The following is a 19,829-nucleotide window of genomic DNA, read 5'->3' as shown; positions in this document are numbered from 1 at the left end:
CCCAGCATTGCTGTAAAGCAAACAGCAAAAAAGACCCTCACGTGATGTGTTTCCTGGACTTTGGATTTCCCACACTCCAAAACTGTAAGCAATAAATTTTGTTTTATTTCTAATTACCCAACTTCAGGTATTTTTGTACAAGAAACAGAAATGGACTAATACAAATTTGTAAATCAATTTGAGAAGAATTGATATCTCTTTCTTTATTTTAGTGTTTTAAAACATCTTTTTAAAAGCCCTTGGACAAATTCAACTGGAAACTCACTAATTAAGATATAAAAGAACTCATTATCCAGGTCACAGCTGGACTCAGGTACCAGGAGCTCTGTTTATCTGTCTTGACAGGGATCCAACATACAGAATTGTTGAAATTTGTGTCAGAACATGCTTAAGGTTCCAGTAATCTTCTATCATTTCTATCATTTTCTATGATCTATCTAGCTTTTGCATCGTCCAGTCTTGTGAGGTAAATGGGGATATTTGGAATCACGACCCCTGCAATTCTCAAGCCTTTTAAGGGAACATTAATTGCTACAAGACCCATAGAGATACAGAATTGCTTTCACTTTAAAATGTTAATGGGTCTGAAGGAGCATTGCAAGATCTTCCAGTTGGGCTTTCCTCCATAACAGCTCTTATTCCTTCCATGAAATTCTGTCTAAGTATAATGAATACACTAACATTCAGGGATTGTGGGGAAAAATAAAAAAGATAAATCAAACAAAAGATGGATTTGTGGTTCCATCTGACCGACAGCAGTAATCTTGTTACTGCTGGTGGAGTAGTGGCATTTCAAAAATAAGCACAAGTTCAGAACCAGTATACAATAACTCCTAAAATATCTGAATATCTTTATTTCACCAGTGAACATTCATACGGGTAAACAGCTTTGTATCTTTCCTAGGAAGGCTGTAGGAGGATAAATGGAACACCTGTGACTCAATTAGATCTCCTTCTTCAAAGGAGTATACCCCAACCTTCAGTTTGGGACCGAATCTGTAACATAGCCTGGTCTAGGAATTTTGTAAGAGTCTGGGAATCCTTACAAAGTCAAATTCAATTATGTTTCTTTCCTGTAGACCTATACATTTCATTCTGTATATGTAAAGCAACACTATAGTAGACTGTCCATATGTTCTAGAAACCCATTATCAATTAGCTACTGTCATGGATCTCTGTGAATCTATCTGTTGATCTCCATTCTGTTTCTCTGATTTATGACTTATTTGCTTATTCTGTATCTGATAGTCAAGCTTATCCAACAGGCTTTATTCGTTCTTAGATCTCTTTGTTCTAATTCATCAAGAAACTAAATTTCACTGCAGCTTCCAGCACTGTCATCTCCACTCTGTAAAGGACAATAATGACAGAACTAATCAAGAACACAAGTGCCCCCCACCAATCCTGTTTTTAATCTTGATGAATTGATGGCTCTCCTGAGTGAATGGAGTTTCTTCCTAGGAGATTATAATGCCCTCCCATATCTTCTGGGGACAGAAATTAGGGGTGAATGAGGAGCTTACACATAATAAGTCTGTTCAAACATTTCCATAATAACAAGCCTATGTATGGCTTTCCCTAACATGTACCAAGAAAACTCTGACATTTCTACCTTGATCTGACTACTTTGTATTCAATCCCACACATTCTCCACAACTTTGTGCCAATACAGATTGGTGGGGTTATGCCTTTTTTAGGATACAGACTATCTGCTTCCTAATGTTTCTTTCTCTTATCAGTAGCAATAGAATCTAACTCATGTAATGGACTGAAACCAATGTTAAATGTTAGGGGTTGGGCCATGGAAAGCAAGCAACAGCTTTAAGTCAACTCTATCAGCTGCAGTTAGAAGAAGGTTTTTAATACAGAGAAGCACAGGTTCTTCAAGACACAAGAGAGGTTTTGCTTCTATTGGAAAGGGAAACTAAAGTGAATTTAGAGATTTAAGGTTTTTTGCTATAACTATCCTGTGTCAACAGGGATATCCTTCAAAATTCCTACAGAAACTGTACTGGTATGTTGTTGTTATTTAGCAAAAACCCTGAAAACTCAATGGTTAAAAATAGCAATTATTTATTATTATTTTCACATCTGTGGTCTTCTGAAATTGGCTAACATAGGTTGGGTTCATCAGGTTTCTCTGGGACATAGCTAAGGAAAAGAAAACTTTTGCAGGTCTGTGAATCAGCTGAAGTGGCTCTGCTCCAAATGTCTCTCATCCTCATTGGACCAGCATGTTCTTTTCAGGAAGTGTCAGAGGCTCAAGAGAATAATCTGAAACATGCAAGGGATCTTAAGCCCTAAGCTCTGAAATAGCACCCCTCCACTCTTACCTATAGAACACTGTCTACACAGAGAATCATGGACAAGCACAAAAATGTGGGACAAAGAAATTCTGTCCATGATGAAGCTCTGGCCAGAAAGAAGAGTAGTAAAGACTTAAGGTAAAAATGTAATCAACCACAGCAATCTTTCATCTTTTCAGTCTATACTTGGGAAGGAACTATCAAGGTGTCTGTGGTGTATGTTTCAGGCAAAAACCTGTTAGTGATAACTGATAGAAGCCTGCAAAAAACTGTCCACTAAGCACTGGCTGGAATCATTATAAGGTTAAGAGGATGTAAGAAAAAATAGGAAAATGATATGAATAAGCAATAAAATATTTTATATCTTTCCAAGGGAATCTCACTCACTGCTCATGGGATAATAAGGAGCTATCTTGGATAAAGTGTTTATAAATTTTAACGTAGTATACCCTAGAGATAATCTTAAATATGTATACAAGGATATGTGTACAAAGTAATGCATTTGCAATATTTTTATAATGGTGAAAAGTTAGAAACTAAGTAAATAAGCAAAATGTGGTATTCATAAGCAGAAAACTATATGTTATTTACTACAAATAAACTATAGAAATATACATCGCTTGAATACTTATTGGAATAAATGATTGAATGAAAAAACAGGTCTTGAAAATATGATATGTAACACATATTTAGCGAAATATTAAAACACACTTTAAAAAATATATAGCAGCTCAAAAACAATGATTTCCTTTTTGTGGAGAGACATAAAGAAGAATGAATTTGGATGGATACATAGAGGTTTCATATACAGATATATCCATTATGTGTGTTTCCCTTAAAAATTATGCAGCAACCTGGAAAAATAATAAGATGCATTAAGTATAGGTGATGTGTATATGGGTATTGATTATTCTATCCTGGAACATTACCTTGTGTAAATTTTTAAAACAAAGGTCATTGTCAATGATTTCAAATGTTTCAGAGACAAAAATCTATTAAGAGCTGAAATACATACTAATCACATGTTCTTATCTCATCTCTTTTTTAAAAAAAAGTATTTTTTATTTACAAAACCTTATTTTGGTGTGTTTTTAGTTTATTGATGTTAAATTGCCCATTAAAATATTTAAAATAATTTAACAACTCATTTAAAACTGATCATTTTACATTTAGTACAAACTGAATTAAATTCTAGACACAAACAGGAAAAATATTAAAAATAGTAATTATTATATAATGTGCTTTATGGTTACATGCACTTTTTAAATTGGTTCCATTTTCTCTTATGGTTATTGAAAGTGAGGCCTTCAACAATTAATAATTAATCCTAATGACTTCATTTAAAGATGAATTTGCTGATGTATGACAGCATGTGAATGACAGCCCAAATGTACTTTCAAAACATTGCAAAAGTGAACTCTGGAATTGACATTTTCTGACACTTGATAAGATGTTATTCAATAGGACTAGTGTCTTTTTAAGTCCAAGTCATTATTACTTCATTTAGGTCACTCACAACAGTATCCATCTACTGAAAATTTACAACTAACTAACTAAAGAATTCACCAAATGATGACGGTAAGAGTGGCTAGTCCATTAAAAAAGAAAAAAAAAAAATGGGGGGGATGAAATTTTTTCAAATACCCATCTGATGTGATTATCATAGCCAAATCACTATTAACAAACATATTATGACCTATCAATGTGTGATAGTCATGGATTTAGCAGTTCTTTACTGTTATAAAGTTGAACGTGATAGGTTAATGTGTTTGTATCTAAAAACCGTAAATCTGTACATTCTTCTGCATATTGTTTGCCTGGAAACCAGTCATCAATTCAAATGACTTTTATTCTACCCAACCAAGACTGTCCCACACCATTGTTTCAGATTAAATTCACACTCACATGCAGTTAATTATAAAGAAGACATAAAAAGACTATTTTAAAAATACTCACTCTCTGGAGCAATATATTGAATATTTTTTATTGATTTTCTTTTTTTTTTTCCTCTTCGCTTGAGGGTCACAGCATATATAACACTTCAAAATACAGTATATTGAAAATTCTAGATAAATTGAAATAAAGAAAATAAACTATGCATATCATAGCATGTTTAATTTCCTCTTAGATTAATGTAGGTTTTGCCATGTACAAATTTTAAAAGTACTGTATTTACATTTCATTATATAAGTTTATACTCTTGAGTATGCCTGTATTTATGAAAAAGTGAAAAATTACAGAGAAGATAAAATTTACAACTCATTTTATAAGTGATTAAAAAGATTACCTTTAATTTCTTTATTAAAATTCTAATCTAAGAATCTTTGTCCATATCTCAAATATAAAATGAATTTTTCATGTTCTTAATAAGAAATGTCATTAATTGTAAATAATTGTGGTTCAGAAATGCAGTTAAATTATCACAAGAAAAAGTATAAAATGTTTTAAAATATATTATAAATTGTCTCAAAATTTGGATTGCTTTAATATAGGCTAAAAAGTCCTCACCAGTGACACTTTATGATTTTATTTTTTTCTTTTGACTAAAGACTTTAAAAACAAAACAAAAAAAAAGCCTATAATTATTGCACTCTAATCTGGAATAAGATAAAAACAGGATAAAATAATAACATAAATAAATAAGAATAAATAAAATTATGTAAATAAAATAGGAATAAGTAAAAATTTAAGCATGGGCAAATTTTAGGGCAATAAATCCTTATGATTTTATTGCATTGCTTCATCTTCTTTATCCTGGCAGTATCGTTGCATGTAAATTGTAGTTACTCTTTCTTATATCTTTTTTAATGTACTGAATTTTCTTCAGAATTGAACTGTTAAAATGAATCTTAATGACTGAAAAAGCGTTTGAAAATCACTGTGGATTGACTGTGCTCCCCAAATTCATAGAAGCTTGACCCCCATTGTAACAGTGTTAAGAGGATGGGACATCTAATTATGGTATTTGAAAGATGGGGCCTTTAAGAGCTAATAGAATCATGAGGACTGTGCCCTCATGAGTGGATTAATACATTCATGGAATAATGGGTTAATGGTTTAATGGGTTATCAGGGAGTGGTTCTGATGGCTTTTTAAAGAGATCAAATGAGCACTTTAACTTTCTTGCTCCTGCCATCCTCGCCATATGAAACCCTGCTCACCACAGGACTCCGTGGAGTTCCCACCAAGAAGAAGGTCCTCACAAGATGTGTTCCATGGACCTTGGAATTCCCAGCCTCAAAAACTGTAGGAAATTAATTTTGTTTATTTATAAATTACACAGTTTCAGGTATTCTGTTATAAGCAACAGAAAATGAACTAATACAAAAATTTATTTAGAAAATTTGGGGGACTTCCAGGAAGTTGGCAGACTAGGGATGCTCAAGAATTTTTTTTTCCGCAGAATATTTAAACAGGCCCACTGCTCTTGCCATCACAGTTGCTGGAGCCTTTCTCCAGTCCCAGAACCGCTTACCATTGTGGAGCAGCTCCCCACAGAGCAGCAGTCCTGTGGGTGGCCTGTACTGCAGCCAAGGACTCCACAGATGCAAGGAAGGCAGCTGCAACCACTGTTGGCAGTGCCACCAAGGACTCAGTAGACACAAGGGATGCAGCTGTAATCACTGTCTTCGGTGCCAACAAGGACTCCACAGATAAAAGGGAGGCAGCTACAACCACTGTTGCCAGTGCCACCAAGGACTCAGCAGATGCAAGGGAGGCAGTTTCAGCTGCTGGTGCCACTGCCACCCCCATGAGGTAACCCTGCTGCTGTGAAGGACACTACAGATTTGAGTGGGGCAGTTGCATCCACCTGCACTGCTGCCACCACCACAAAATAACCCCAGTGCTACCAAGGACACAGCCAAAGACACCTCAGATGCCAGTGAGACAGTTGCCGCTTCCACACTGCAGAGCTAGGGCTGGGTCTGGAGCTCACAGACCCCTCAAGCCCATTCACAAACCCTTCACATGCAGGTCTATGAGCTAGGTAACAGGAAAAGGGTCCTTGGAGCCTTGGTTGAAGAGATAATAAGCTTTATTAAGCACACACATGTCTAAGAGCTAGTCAGTCCAAAGAGAAACTGAGCAGCTGCCAGCAAAATAAACATGTTCTATTTTTAGACACAAGCTCTTCCCAGCCACTGCTTCACACACTGAAGAACACGTAAGAATAGCAACAAGAATAGCAACAAGCTAAAAGTACCTAAGTGTGCATGCACACAACTTGTTCACAAAGAATGTGCTATACCACCCCCAACCAAACCTGAGGCAAGGGGGCCTGACTAAACTACTCTATTTTCCTCACACACACCACTGCTGGTGCTGCTGCCACCACTACAAGGTAACCCTGCTGTCACCAAGCCCTCCACAGACATGAGGGAGGTAGTTGCAGCTGCAGGTGCCACTGTCGCCCACATGCACTAACCCTGCTGCTGCTGCAGACACTGTAGACATGAGGGAAGCAGTTGCAGCTGCCAGTGCTACTACTGCTCCCATGAGCTAACCCTGCTATTCCTTAGGACACCACAGGTGTAAGAGTAGCTATTGCACATGTTGTCCCTGATGCCCCTCCCACGAGATAATCCCTATGCCACCAAGGATACCACTGACACTGAGGAGGCAGTTGCATCCACTGATACCACTGCCATTTGTGTAAGATAGCCCTGCTGTGGCCGCAGACACTATAGCTGTGTAGGCTGACACTGTGGACACCACAGCTAAGCAGGCAGCTTTTGCAGCTTCCACTTCTTTAGTCACAGCTACCACCAGTATCACCAGGCAGCCACCATCATCATGCATGAAGCCTGCCACTGCTGGACCCACTGATGCCACTAGGGAAGCTGGCTACAGCCAATTCCACAACTACTGCCACCACAAGGGTGGCCAGCTACCACAGCAGCAGCCACAGCACCCACTGCCACTATGCAGGCAGACTGCTAACCACTTGACTGCACTGACACAAAGAGGGTCATCAGCAAGGTCCAGGGAAAGAGAGTAATAGAAGAAGCAACTGCTCTACCAGATGACCAGACATCAATGTAGACACATCAGAAATACAAAAAACAAAAAGAAAAAAAGAAGAAAATATGGGTCCACCAAAGGAATATAACTTTCAAGCACAAGAACTCACAGAACAGGAAACACTTGAAATGACTGAAAAGGAATTCTGGATAGGAAACACAATGACATACAAGTAGACACAATTTGACAACATAGTGAACTGAGCAAAACTATCCAGGAGATGAAGTAAGAAATTTACAAAGAGATTAATACTTCTAAAAAGGATGTAACACAACTTATGGAACTGGAAGAATCACTGAACAAAATAAAAAGCACGAAAGCTTAAGCAGAAGGCTAGAGCAAGCAGAAGAAAGAATTTCTGATCATGAAGACAGTTTCTTTGAAATAATTCAGGCAAAAAAAAAAAAAGAATTTTAAGATATGAAGGGAACATAAGAGATAGAGGAGACAACCTTAAGCACACAAACATTCGAATCATGGGTATTTTTGAAGGGGAGGAAAAAGGTAAGGCATTCAGAGCATAGTCAATGAAATAATAGTGGAAAATTTCCCAGGTGTAGGGAAGACACAGGCCTTCAGATTCGGGAGGCTTGAAGATCCACAAACAGATTCAATCCTAAAAGGTCCTCTCCAAGGCACATTATTGTCAAACTGGCAAAATTCAGAGACAAAGAGAGAATCCTAAAAATTATAATAGTAAAACATCAAGTCACCCCTAAGGGAATCCCCATCAGAGTAACAGCAGACTTCTCAATAGAAACTCTACAGGCCAGAAAAACTGGGATGATGTATCCAAAATACTAAAATTAAAAATGCCAGCCAAGAGTACTACACCCAGCAAACTATCCTTTAGAAATAAAGGATAAATAGTGTATTTTCCAGACAAAAATAAAAACTTTGAGAGTTTACCACCATATGACCAGCCCTACAAGAAATCCTCAAGGAAGTCCTGTATCTAAGATCCTAAAAATATTATTACCATGAATACACAAGAAAGAACAAAACCAACCAGTAGAACAAAAAATGCAAAGGAAAAAGAGAAGGAACTTTACCTCACCACCTCCAAAAACCAACAAACACCAAAGGCAAACAATAAAAGGAAAAGAAAGAAGCGAAAGATATTTAAAACATACAAACAAAAATTGATTTATGCCAGAAATAAGACAATACCTTCAGTAACAACCCTAAATGTAAATGGATTGTATTCCCTACTCAGACACAGACTGGCTGATTGGATTAAAAAGCTGGATACAAATATATGCTTTCTACAAGAGACTACCCTCACATGTAAGGACACACACAGACTAAGAAGGAAGGGATGGAAAAAGATATGCCACAAAAATATAAATTAAAAACTAGCAGAAGCAGCTATTCTTATATCAGATAAAATAGAATTTAAACCCGAAACTCTAAAAACAGGATAAGAAGACACTATAAAATAATAATGGGATCTATCCAGCAAAAAGACATAACAATCATAATTATATTTGCACCCAACACCAGAGCACCCAGATGTATAAAGCAAACACTATTAGAACTAGGAAAGAGAAAGACCCAAATACGATTATGGCTGGGGACTTGAACACCCCTTCTCAATATTGGACAGCTCTTCTAGGCAACAAATCAATAGAAAAACACAGGATTAAAAACACACAAATGCAGAGAAAGCATTTAACAAAATTCAACATCCTTTCATGATAAATACTCTCAGCAAATAAGGTATAGAAGGAAAGTAACTCAAAATAATAAAAGCCATATATGATAAACCCACCAAGACAAGACAAAGACGCCCACTCTTACTATTCTATTTAACATAGTATTAGAAGTACCAGCCAGAGCAATCAGGAAAGAGAAAGAAATGAAAGGCATTCAAGTAGGAATGCCCTGTTTGCAGGTGACACGATCCTATATGTAGAAAAGACTCATGATCCTATATATAGAAAATCCTAAAGACTCTATCAAAAATAGTCTTAGAGTTGATGAACAATTTCAGTAAAGTTGCAGGATACAAAGTCAACACACAGAAATCAGTAGTGTTTTTTGCACTCCAACAGAGAACTAGCAGAAAAAGAAATTAAGAAAGCAAGCCAATTTACAATAGTCACCAAAATAAAACAAAACAAAACAAACAACAACAACAAAAACCTAGGAATAAATTTAACCAAGGAGGTGAAAGATCTCTGTGAGAACTACAAATCACTGTTGAAAGTAATTAAAGAGGACACAAAAAAGATAGAAGGACATTCCATGCTCTTGGACTGGAAAAATTAACATTGTGAAAATGTCCATAGTACCAAAAGTGATCTACAGATCCAATGCAATCCCCACCAAAATACTTATGACATTCTTCACAGAAATAGAAAAAACAATCCTAACATTCATTTTTAACAAGAAAAGACCCTGAATAGCCAAAGCAATTCTAAGCAGAAATAAATAAATAAATAAAATGCTGGGGGCATATCAGTAACTGACTTCAAATTATACTACAAAGCTATAGTCATAAAGACATCATGGTACTGGAATAAAAACAGACACTCGGACCAATGGAACAGAATAGAGAACCCAGAAATCAACCCGTAAACTTACAGCCAAATGATCTCCAACAAAGTCACCAAGAACATCATTGGGGAAAAGACTGCTTCTTCAATAAATGGTGCAAGATAAACTGGACATCTATCTGTAGAAGAATGAAACTAGACCCGTACCTCTCACCATATACCAAAATCAACTCAAAATGGATTAAAGGCTTAAATATAAGACCTGAGACTATAAAACTCCTAACAGAAAACATATAGAGAAAACACTTCAGGAAGTAGGACTGAGCAAAGACTACGAATATGACTCTCAAAGAACAGGCAACAAAGGGAAAAATAAGCAAACGGGATTATATCAAACTAAAAAGCTTCTGCAAAGCAAGAGAAACTATTAGTAGAGCAAAAAGACAACCTACAGAATGAAAGAAAATATTTGCAAACTATGCATCTGACAAAGGATTAATATTCACTTTATATAAGGAACTCAAACAGTAAAAAACAAATAACCTGATTTTAAAAATGGGCAAAGGAGCTTTATAGGCATTTCTCAAAGTAAGATATACAAATAGCCAATACAACAGATATTTGCAAAAATGCTCAATATCACTCAGAATCAGGGAAATGCAAATTGAAATCACATCACGATGTCATCTCATCCCAATTAGACTGGCTATTATCAAAAAGATGGAGAAAAACAAATGCTGGCGAGGATGCAGAGAAAGGGGAGCAAACCCTCCTACTCTGTTGCTGGGACTATAAATTGGTGCAACTATTACAGAAAACAACATGGAAATTCCTCAAACAAATACAGATAGAAATGCTATATGATTCAGCAATTTCACTACTGGGTATATATGAAAAGTAATGGAAATCATCATATCTAAGAGACACCTGCACCTTCATGTTTATCGCAACTTTATTTACAATAGCCAGAGTTGGAACCAACCTAAATGTCCATCTGGGATGACTGCATAAGGAAAATATGCTATATATGCACAATGGAATGCTACTCTGCCATAAAAATGAATGAAATATTGCCACTCACAGCAACATGGATGAACTCATAAAATATCATCTTAAGTGAAATACGCCAGGTACAGCAAGAAAAATACCACATGTCCTCAATCATAAGTGGGAGCTAAAAAATAACCAAATAAATAATTTAATAAAGAAAGATACAATGATCACAATAATATGTTGAACTCTCAAAAGGAGAGAACATAACTGAGGTTACTGGAGGTGGGAGCGGGAGAAGGGGAAGAGAATTAAGGGAGGAATTGTTAAAGGGACACAACAAATTATGTTGTATAATGTTTAATATACTAATTATCCTAATTTGAGCATCACATATTGCACACAGGGATTAATATTCAACTCTGTAACCCACAGGTAAGTACAATCAACTATGTTACAATAAAAAATAAATAAAATATTTTTAAAAAATTAAAACTTTTTGGGCCGAGCCCGTGGTGCACTCGGGAGAGTGCGGCGCTGGGAGCGCCGCGACACTCCCGCCACGGGTTCGGATCCTATATAGGGATGGCTGGTGCACTCACTGGCTGAGTGCTGGTCGCGAAAAAGACAAAAAAAAAAAAAAAAAAAAAAAAAAAAATTAAAACTTTTAAGTAAAAAAAGAGAAAACTTTAGATCACTGTCAAATTGAATTTAATAAAACCAAAAATTTCCGATGCTTTGACAGTACATTTCAGTTTAATTAATTAATTCATTCATTCATTTATTAATTTATTCAGTTTCATAGCTAGCCAGTACAGGGATTGAGCCCTAGACCTTGGTGTTATCAGCGATACTCTCTAACCAACTGAGCTAATGTGCTAGCCAACTAAAACTTTTGAAGTAAAAGGCTGGCATTTAAATTAGAAGTTTTTATGTTCTCAAAATATATTACATATTCCATGCTTTTAATTGTTCTCTTGAGATACAGGATAATTATATATATGCACATATATATTTTAAATGCTGTTAAAATTGAGTTTCATTGAAAGGAATAAATGTTTTAGGAACCTTTAATGTAAAAATGTAATAATTACTATAAATTTGATTGGATTACTTAATACATTAATAAAAATCACAGTCACTTTTTTTTTTTTTCCCTTAGCCTTAATAGACATGGTTAGCGTAAGGGAACCCTCAGCAGATAATAACAATAAAAAAATTTTAAAAAACAAAACAAAACAAAAACAAAAAAAAAACTATACCAAAGCTGAAAGGATTGTACACTTTAGAGAGAGAACGTTAAGTGGAGAAATTCAGCGAGGATCCCTTCGGACACTCCCTATGCACTTCCATTTTTTTTTTTTTTTTTTTTTTTTTTTTTTTTTTTTTGATGTTTTAAAGGCCAGGGGTTGGAGCAAAGTAAAAATGTTGTTGAGTGCTTGACTCTCTCATTAGAAAGTGGGATAGGAAGAGAGTAGGGATGGGAGAGGAAGGGAGGGATGGAGGAAAAAAACTACCTACGAGTATATATTTTTATTCTTCTGGGAAAGACTAGACACAGAGATTCAAGGTAGATGTTTTGTTCTGCAATAAAGATTTTATTTTAATGGAAATCTGTCCTCATATTGTATAGCATGATGCAAAATGAGAAAAGCAAAATCTTTTCTGTAAACTATCCGTTTTACCTAGACTGCTGCCAAGAGTCAGTCTACGTTTTTTGTTTTTTTTTAATTTTATTTTTTTTTAATCTTTGCAAAATTTTATTTTATTTATCTATTTTTTTTTGTCTTTTTCGTGACTGGTACTCAGCCAGTGAGTGCACCGGCCATTCCTATATAGGATCCGAACCCGCGGAGGGAGCGTCGCTGCGCTCCCAGCGCCGCACTCTCCCGAGTGCGCCGCAGGCTCATCCCAATCTTTGCAAAATTTTAGATGCCATTCACAAAACTCCTAAACTGACCCTAGAATCTCAGGGCTTTTTGGAACTACAATTAAAAAAGCAGGAATTCTCCACACTCTAGTTGAACAATCACTGTGAGTTATCTATTTTTAATTTTGCCAGGAGTTTATTTTATCTAAAAATAAAACATGTTTTTGCAGTGTTGAAGAGTTCAGATTTCAGAAGTGGTTTAGGAAGGGAGATAAATTAATAATGGTCTTGATTGAAACCAAAAAGGATAGAGAAGATTTTGAAGTAGAAGTGATGCATTTTTGGAAGAAGCAATGCATTTTTATGATCCATAATCATAAAAATCATCCTTTATAAAGTCATCTGCATACAAAAGACTTTACTTTAGAAATGTAGACTTTTAAAGTTCATAGATTGTGTGTGTGTGTGTGTGTGTGTGTGTGTGTGTGTGTGTGTGTGTGTCATTTAAAATGATGGCTGAGGTTAATTAGGAAGAGTTCCCTCAAAAAAATCAGGATAAAAATCATTACAAAGAATTTTGGTAAAGCCTCTTTAACTAGACTTCTAAAAGAAAAAACTATGTGGAGCTATTTATGATAATTGTACTTTTTCTGTCAATTAAATTTTACCTATAGAAATTATTTCCATATTTTAATATTGATATATATCAAGTATACAGTAATTATTTACCCAAACATAACCCTTTTTAAAATTTTCCTCATACCCACATAAGGAACATTTGAGCAAAAAAATTTTTGAAAAAAGAATTGCTGTATTTATTTCAAAGAAAAAAAGATGAGTATATTGTCATTTATTTAAATTAAGTCAAAATCTTTAAATTTAATATGTACATATAAATTATATATATAATAAATGCTTTTCATTGTTAGATGGTTATTTATTTCACATTTTCCTACTTTTCTCTAGATTTGTATGTAATTGTGAACCTGAGTACCAAGGATCATTCTGTGAATTGGATGTGAATGAATGTAAGACTTCACCCTGTCTAGACGGAGAAAATTGTATCAGCAAAACTGGTGGATACAATTGCCTCTGTGCCCCTGGTTATACAGGTAAACCTGTAATTGATCCATCTGGATCAACATATTTCTGTCTGTAATTAAATGACAACCTCATATTTATACTCGAAAACTTGAAATAACCTGCCAGATGAAAACAGGGCAGGAAGGTCAAGAGACACTTTGTCTCTTGTAAAAGACATTAATAAGAACTAAAAGTATGTGTTTTTATCTATAATTTGCTGAATACTGAGATTATATTTCAAAATATGTTACATTTTTATGATTTTTAAATTGAATTTATCTGAAGTATGTTCATATGGCTATAATACACGAAAAAATATTGGTGTCTGAAAATCTAAGAAAAGTACCATTATATCTGTTACAGAAACACCATTTTGAGATATAATGTTTAGCTTTTTAAAAACACTTATGTGCTAGAAATCAATAAGAGAGCCCTCACAAATTTCGTTCAAGCAGAAAACATGATTTGGAGTTAGTCGTCTTAATATCAATTATTCCACAACATAAATTCTATGCAAACATAAAGGCAAAAGTCATCAAGGAACTTATAAAAGGTAAAGACATTAGCCCTCTATATTTCTAGTGAGAAATTGCATTTACAAATACAAAAAGCTATACTGTTTTGGCATATCTGTATTAATGATGTGGGTCTAACAAGAACATATTCAAATCTCAAATTTCAATTCGTTAACGTCTGAATTTTACAGTGCTGGAATCATATGGTTTCCTATCCTTAGGGAAACTACTTAAGTGAATCTAATATTAGGTTCCCTGCTGGCAGGAGTGAAAAACTCTAGATGGATGGAAATTAGATTGGCAAGCAAGAATAATAAGGAACTAGAAGCATTTCCAGAGAATAAATGATCAAAAGGCAAAAGAGAGTTAAGTGACCTGAATAAAGAATATGTAGGTATCTTTCCTGAGGAATCCTGATGGCTTCAGAGAAGGTTACCTTGGTAACAACTGCTGCATGCACAAAAGTCTCAACTTAAATTATTTTTAAAAAATTATTATTAATATATTTTATTGCATAAATATGAAGCATTGAATTTTGATTACGAAGCTGTGTACTTTCTACATTATATATTGCCCATCATCTTCCAAATTATTAAGATTCCTATTTGAGACCATAGATATCCAGAGCAATGCCACTCACCATGGTGAGTTGCAGTTGTTACTGCTGCCAATAGTGTTAAAATAAGAAATGACACACTGAATTCAATGTCACTGAGAAACATAACACATTGCTCTGATGTTTTTAATTTATCCAAATGTTTGCAGGATTATCATGGGTTTTTTTATTTTTCTTTTTACAACCTCTTTATTTTCATTACTAAATATGGTGCTTAACATGCTTTCAAAATGATATTGGCTAAGATGCTACCAATGCAACATTTCATTTAAGATTTTTTAATAAGTGTTTGCATATTGGTTGAGCTACATGTAAAAGAAAACTCAATCAATGTTGGGCTTTAATAAATCGGCTTTGTGTTTTCTCACATGACAGGGATACTGTAGATAGACAGCTACTGATGTTGGTTCAGTGGCTTGACAGTACCAGAATGGGTTATGGTGTTTTTGGTCTTTAATTCATGTTCATAGTCTCACAGATTCAGAATGGGCTGCTGCACTTCTACTCATACATCTATACTCAAGGTAGGAAGCAAGAGAAAAGTGGTGCCAACTGTGTATGACCCTTTTTATGAGGAAAATCTTCCCAGAATACCAGTAAAAGATTTCTACTAATATCTCATTGACCAGAACTGGCTCACATGGCCAAGGTTAGCTGCAGGGTAAGGTGAGAAATAAAAAATTTATCTCTTTCAGAATTTACAATTGAAGATAGTAAGAAAAAAATTTAATTATGAGGTATTTGTTACAGTTTGGCTTTATACCAAGAGATTTATGATAAGACATTCAAAAAGAGGTTATTTTCTTTAAGAAAGTTACATGTTATTGGTTTTCCTCTGCATGTCCTTTTGATATCCAAAGTGACCTTCCCTTTTGTATATACATTTTAAAGCTTTCTGTTATTCTCAGACACTTGTAGAGTTTATTTTGTCTTAGCATCTGCTGGAAATCTTTCTTTTTCAAGGCTCCTAAAGCTCTAGATTTTATAAGAAGATGTTAAAATCTATTCGTTTCTCTTCTATTTCATTTCTAGGAAGTCTATCATTGTAAGGTTTGACGCAGAGAATCTTAAATTTTAAGACACATCTTTTGTATTATTTTTGAAGATCATACATCCAGTAGTGACAGAGCCAGGACCAGAATGCACATCTTTCTCTATTCCAGTTATTTCTACTCTAATTTTACTCCACTAGGAAAAATCAAATTTGAGAGAAAATGTATTAGTGACATGGAAGAAGGAGAAAAGAATATTGAACACAATATTAAATGTGTTAAAATTTAGTAACCAAATATGTTATCAGCACACATCAGTTTTGCCTGTATCTATTAATTTATTTAATCTACTTTTTAAGGACATCCATTTTTCCAGGCTCTGTGTCCAAGATATTTCATTATCCTTTCTTCTCTAAATAAATAGATTTTTTTGAAGAACACGTTAAATAATAAATGTGAGTGCTACCATCATTACTGACTGAGTAATTTTTCACTCTCTGTCTTGTATTTGATCATCTGTTGAGGCATTTTGATGATCAATACTGACATGGCTCCTAATCTTATGGAGATTTCTGGTATCTAGAATTGGAAATAGACAACAAACCAAAAATTACAGAGTTAATTATTTAAAGTCATTCTATAACTGATTAATCTGGCATATTAATAATTAAGGAATATAACATATAGGGTCCAAATTCACACATGTAATAGAAGGACTGAATTTAGTGGTCATGAAATACACCGTTGATGGCATATGTCAAAGGCTTAAGTTTTATCTTACAAAAGAGAGAAATTAGTTTATCAGTAGATTTCTAGTAGGGTCTACCTTTGCTTTTATTAAAGAATATTTGCTTATGATTTTAGTTTTAAGTATTGATTATTTACATTTAGCCAACAGAAATATAAATAGGAATTTACACATTGCTTTCTAACATATAGTAATTAATTCACTTTATCAATAAGTTTCTTCTCAACTAGGCACAATTCTAACAGACATATTACTAAAATATAAATAAAAGTTTATGAATTTGTGTTTAAGGATTTTAAATACAATTAAATGAATTCATGTCTTCATATATTGAATTCATGTCTTTAACTATATATTAATAAACGTGTAATGAGAAGGATAAATATAAAAAGAAAAAAGCCTAACTTCTTGTCTAAAAAACAATAACTTTGATAATTATTCCATCTGGAAAATATAGAAAGGAAGTTAGTAGTTCAGAATAATGGAATATAATTATTTTTTTTCTAAGAAGTACATATTTTTTCTCAGACATGTTTTATATACACATGCACACATAAGGCTTAAGCAGTTATGTTATATTTTTTATGTATCAGATAACTTGGCTTTTATATTTTTTTTTCATAGAGGCAAGTACATACCCAAACCGCATAAAAAATAAAACAATCTGTTCTGATTATATATACCAGAGAGCATAGTTTGGTAAAACATAGCCAATTGATCAAATGTACCTTTTCTTCGTTATTGTAAAGATAGTGTTTATCATATTGTGTCTGCTCCCTAAAACACATCACCTCTCCTGTCTCTAACTAATATTGACTTTCATACCTTAATTCAAATGCTACTTTCTGTAAGAAGTCTTTCTTAAACTCTTTAGCTTCTCCTATTATTTTCTTCTATAGCACCCATCTTCTTCATTGTACTTATCATAGTTTCGTAAAATTCCAATTTAATTATCAGCCTATCTGAGAAGATTCCCCATCTCTATCTTGTTCATTATTTTATCTTTAATGTCCATCGAAATTTAGTCTACTTTGCTACAACTTGCCAGCTGATTTCCTATTTTAAAACAATATATTAAAATAGAATATAAAAATGATAAATTGAATGGGAAATAAAAGATTTAAGAGCTACATAATTTCAACCTCATAATTACACATTATGCATCTGAAAGAATTTAAAACTAAGGCTTCAGTGTTTCTTTTTTGTGATAACTGTGTCTATAGTCATAAAACTTAAACATTCTGGCAAATATTTGGCATTTAATTATATTTAGCTTTAGATTAATGGTAGTCACTTCTCTTTCCCCAAAGAGCAGTATTATTTGCATAGCATTTATCATTTCCATTTCCTATAAATGTAGGTGGGTGCAGACACAGAAACAGGCATCTGAATTGTGCTCAACCATTTTTCACTTTTGTGACAGGATTCAAAAATTTATTTTAACAGCTCAGATGTGCAAAAATATGCTATTTCTCTAATAATAAACTCAATATAATGTATGGGTCCAATTTCATCTGAGAGAGAATAATATAATGTGCCAGGTCAATGTTTGAGTTGTTCAAGATAAAATTCAGTTACTTCAGGTTTAGAATCTGATATCTTTTTGATTCAGAGATCTGTCATTCTACTCCTCTGTCCAATTTGGACACAATGCAGGAACGTATCATCCCTATTATTTGAGTACCTCGAACTGGTATAGGTTTCTGATACCCACAGTCTCTTCCACAGACTTTGCTAACTAGGTCCAAGTAGACTCCTTCTCATCTCAAATCCAATACCTTGTTATAAAATTATTGTCTTTGCCTTTATCCCTTAGAAGACACTAGTCCATTTCTCTCCCATTAAAGTCTAGATCTACCCATTAAAATTTTACTTTGAAAAACGGTAATTATATCCTTGTATTGCAAATATTCACTTATTACTTTAAGTCACTTCTTTTCTATAGGCTATTTTTAGACTCTTCTTAAAGCAATACATATTTAAAGCCCTTACATCAGCTTAAATGGCAAGAGAAACAATTGTGAAGAAAATTTATACTATTGACTTATAATCCAGATGCTAATTCCAATAGCCAATTATAACTACTAGTGGCCACAGAATATACTAGTGACCACAGAATACATATATTTGTTGAATTTGTTAATTCCACAAATGCTTATGTGTCTACTATGCGCCAAGCACTGTTCAAAGCCCTGGAGAAAGTGTGGTGAACACAATAGAAAACTTTCCTACCCTAGAGGGGCTTATGTTCTGGTGAGGAGAGATAGTCAACAAAATCCAGATAAGTATATAAGATAATCTGAGAACAGATACTACACACACACACACACACACACACACAAAACCAGGGGCGGGGGGGAGAAGATATAACAACCACAATTACTTGAAGTTGATACGACAAGCAAACAGAAAGGACATTGTTGGGGGGGGGGAGGGAGAAGGGAGGGAGGTTTTGGTGATGGGGAGCAATAATCAGCCAAAATGTATATCGACAAAATAAAATTTAAAAAAATTATAATAATAAAATAAAATAAAATAAAATAAAATTCTTAAAATGGCAAAAAAAAAAGTGGTTACTTACAAAAAGATAATCTGAGCGAATGATAACGGAAATAAAAAAAATATAGAACTGAATATATCCATCCAGCCAGCTAGCTGCTCTAACAAAACAACAACAACAACAACAACAACAACAACAACAACAAACACTAAAATAGGAGGAAGAACCATAGAAGGAAATTGAAAAGAATAGTCACTGATACAAGAGGAAAAATGAGAGCAAATAGAATTCTGAAAACAAAGTAAATGATTTTAAGTAGAAAGAGTGATCGACAATGTCAAATGCTATCATTATGTCAAGTTAAATTAGACTAAATATTAACTATTGGAGTTGGCAATGCGGATGCCATTGGTGAGATGGTAAAGGAAGCAATTTTATTGAAGAGGAGAGTGTAGAGGGGTTTAAGACAAAAAGTGAGAAAATTAAATTGCTGACAGTCAGTATACAGGATTTATTAAAGAGATTTTTATTTAAGAAGAAAACAAGAAATGGGGCAGTAGCTTGGGGAGAGAGTGACATTAATTTTTTAAATGTTGTTTTGTTTTGTTTTATAATTTATATGCTTAATAAATAACTCTGACTCCTGTGTGGAGAATAAATTGGAGAGATTCAACAATAGAAGCAGAGAG

At 34.1% G+C, this 19,829-nt stretch overlaps 1 protein-coding gene across 1 annotated transcript in view; it reads left to right on the top strand.

Moving 5' to 3' along the window:
• EYS (eyes shut homolog) overlaps window positions 1-19,829 on the top strand; it is a 1,675,061-nt gene that overhangs the window by 605,796 nt on the left and 1,049,436 nt on the right. The window contains 1 exon segment of the mRNA XM_063097631.1: window positions 13,653-13,798. Coding sequence (XP_062953701.1) covers window positions 13,653-13,798 — 146 coding nt within the window.

This window comes from Cynocephalus volans, chromosome 5, assembly GCF_027409185.1.
Source record: "Cynocephalus volans isolate mCynVol1 chromosome 5, mCynVol1.pri, whole genome shotgun sequence".
In the NCBI taxonomy this organism is placed as follows: domain Eukaryota; kingdom Metazoa; phylum Chordata; class Mammalia; order Dermoptera; family Cynocephalidae; genus Cynocephalus; species Cynocephalus volans.
The sequence above is the reverse complement of the archived record's forward strand: the minus strand, read 5'-3'. Positions and strand labels throughout refer to the sequence as shown.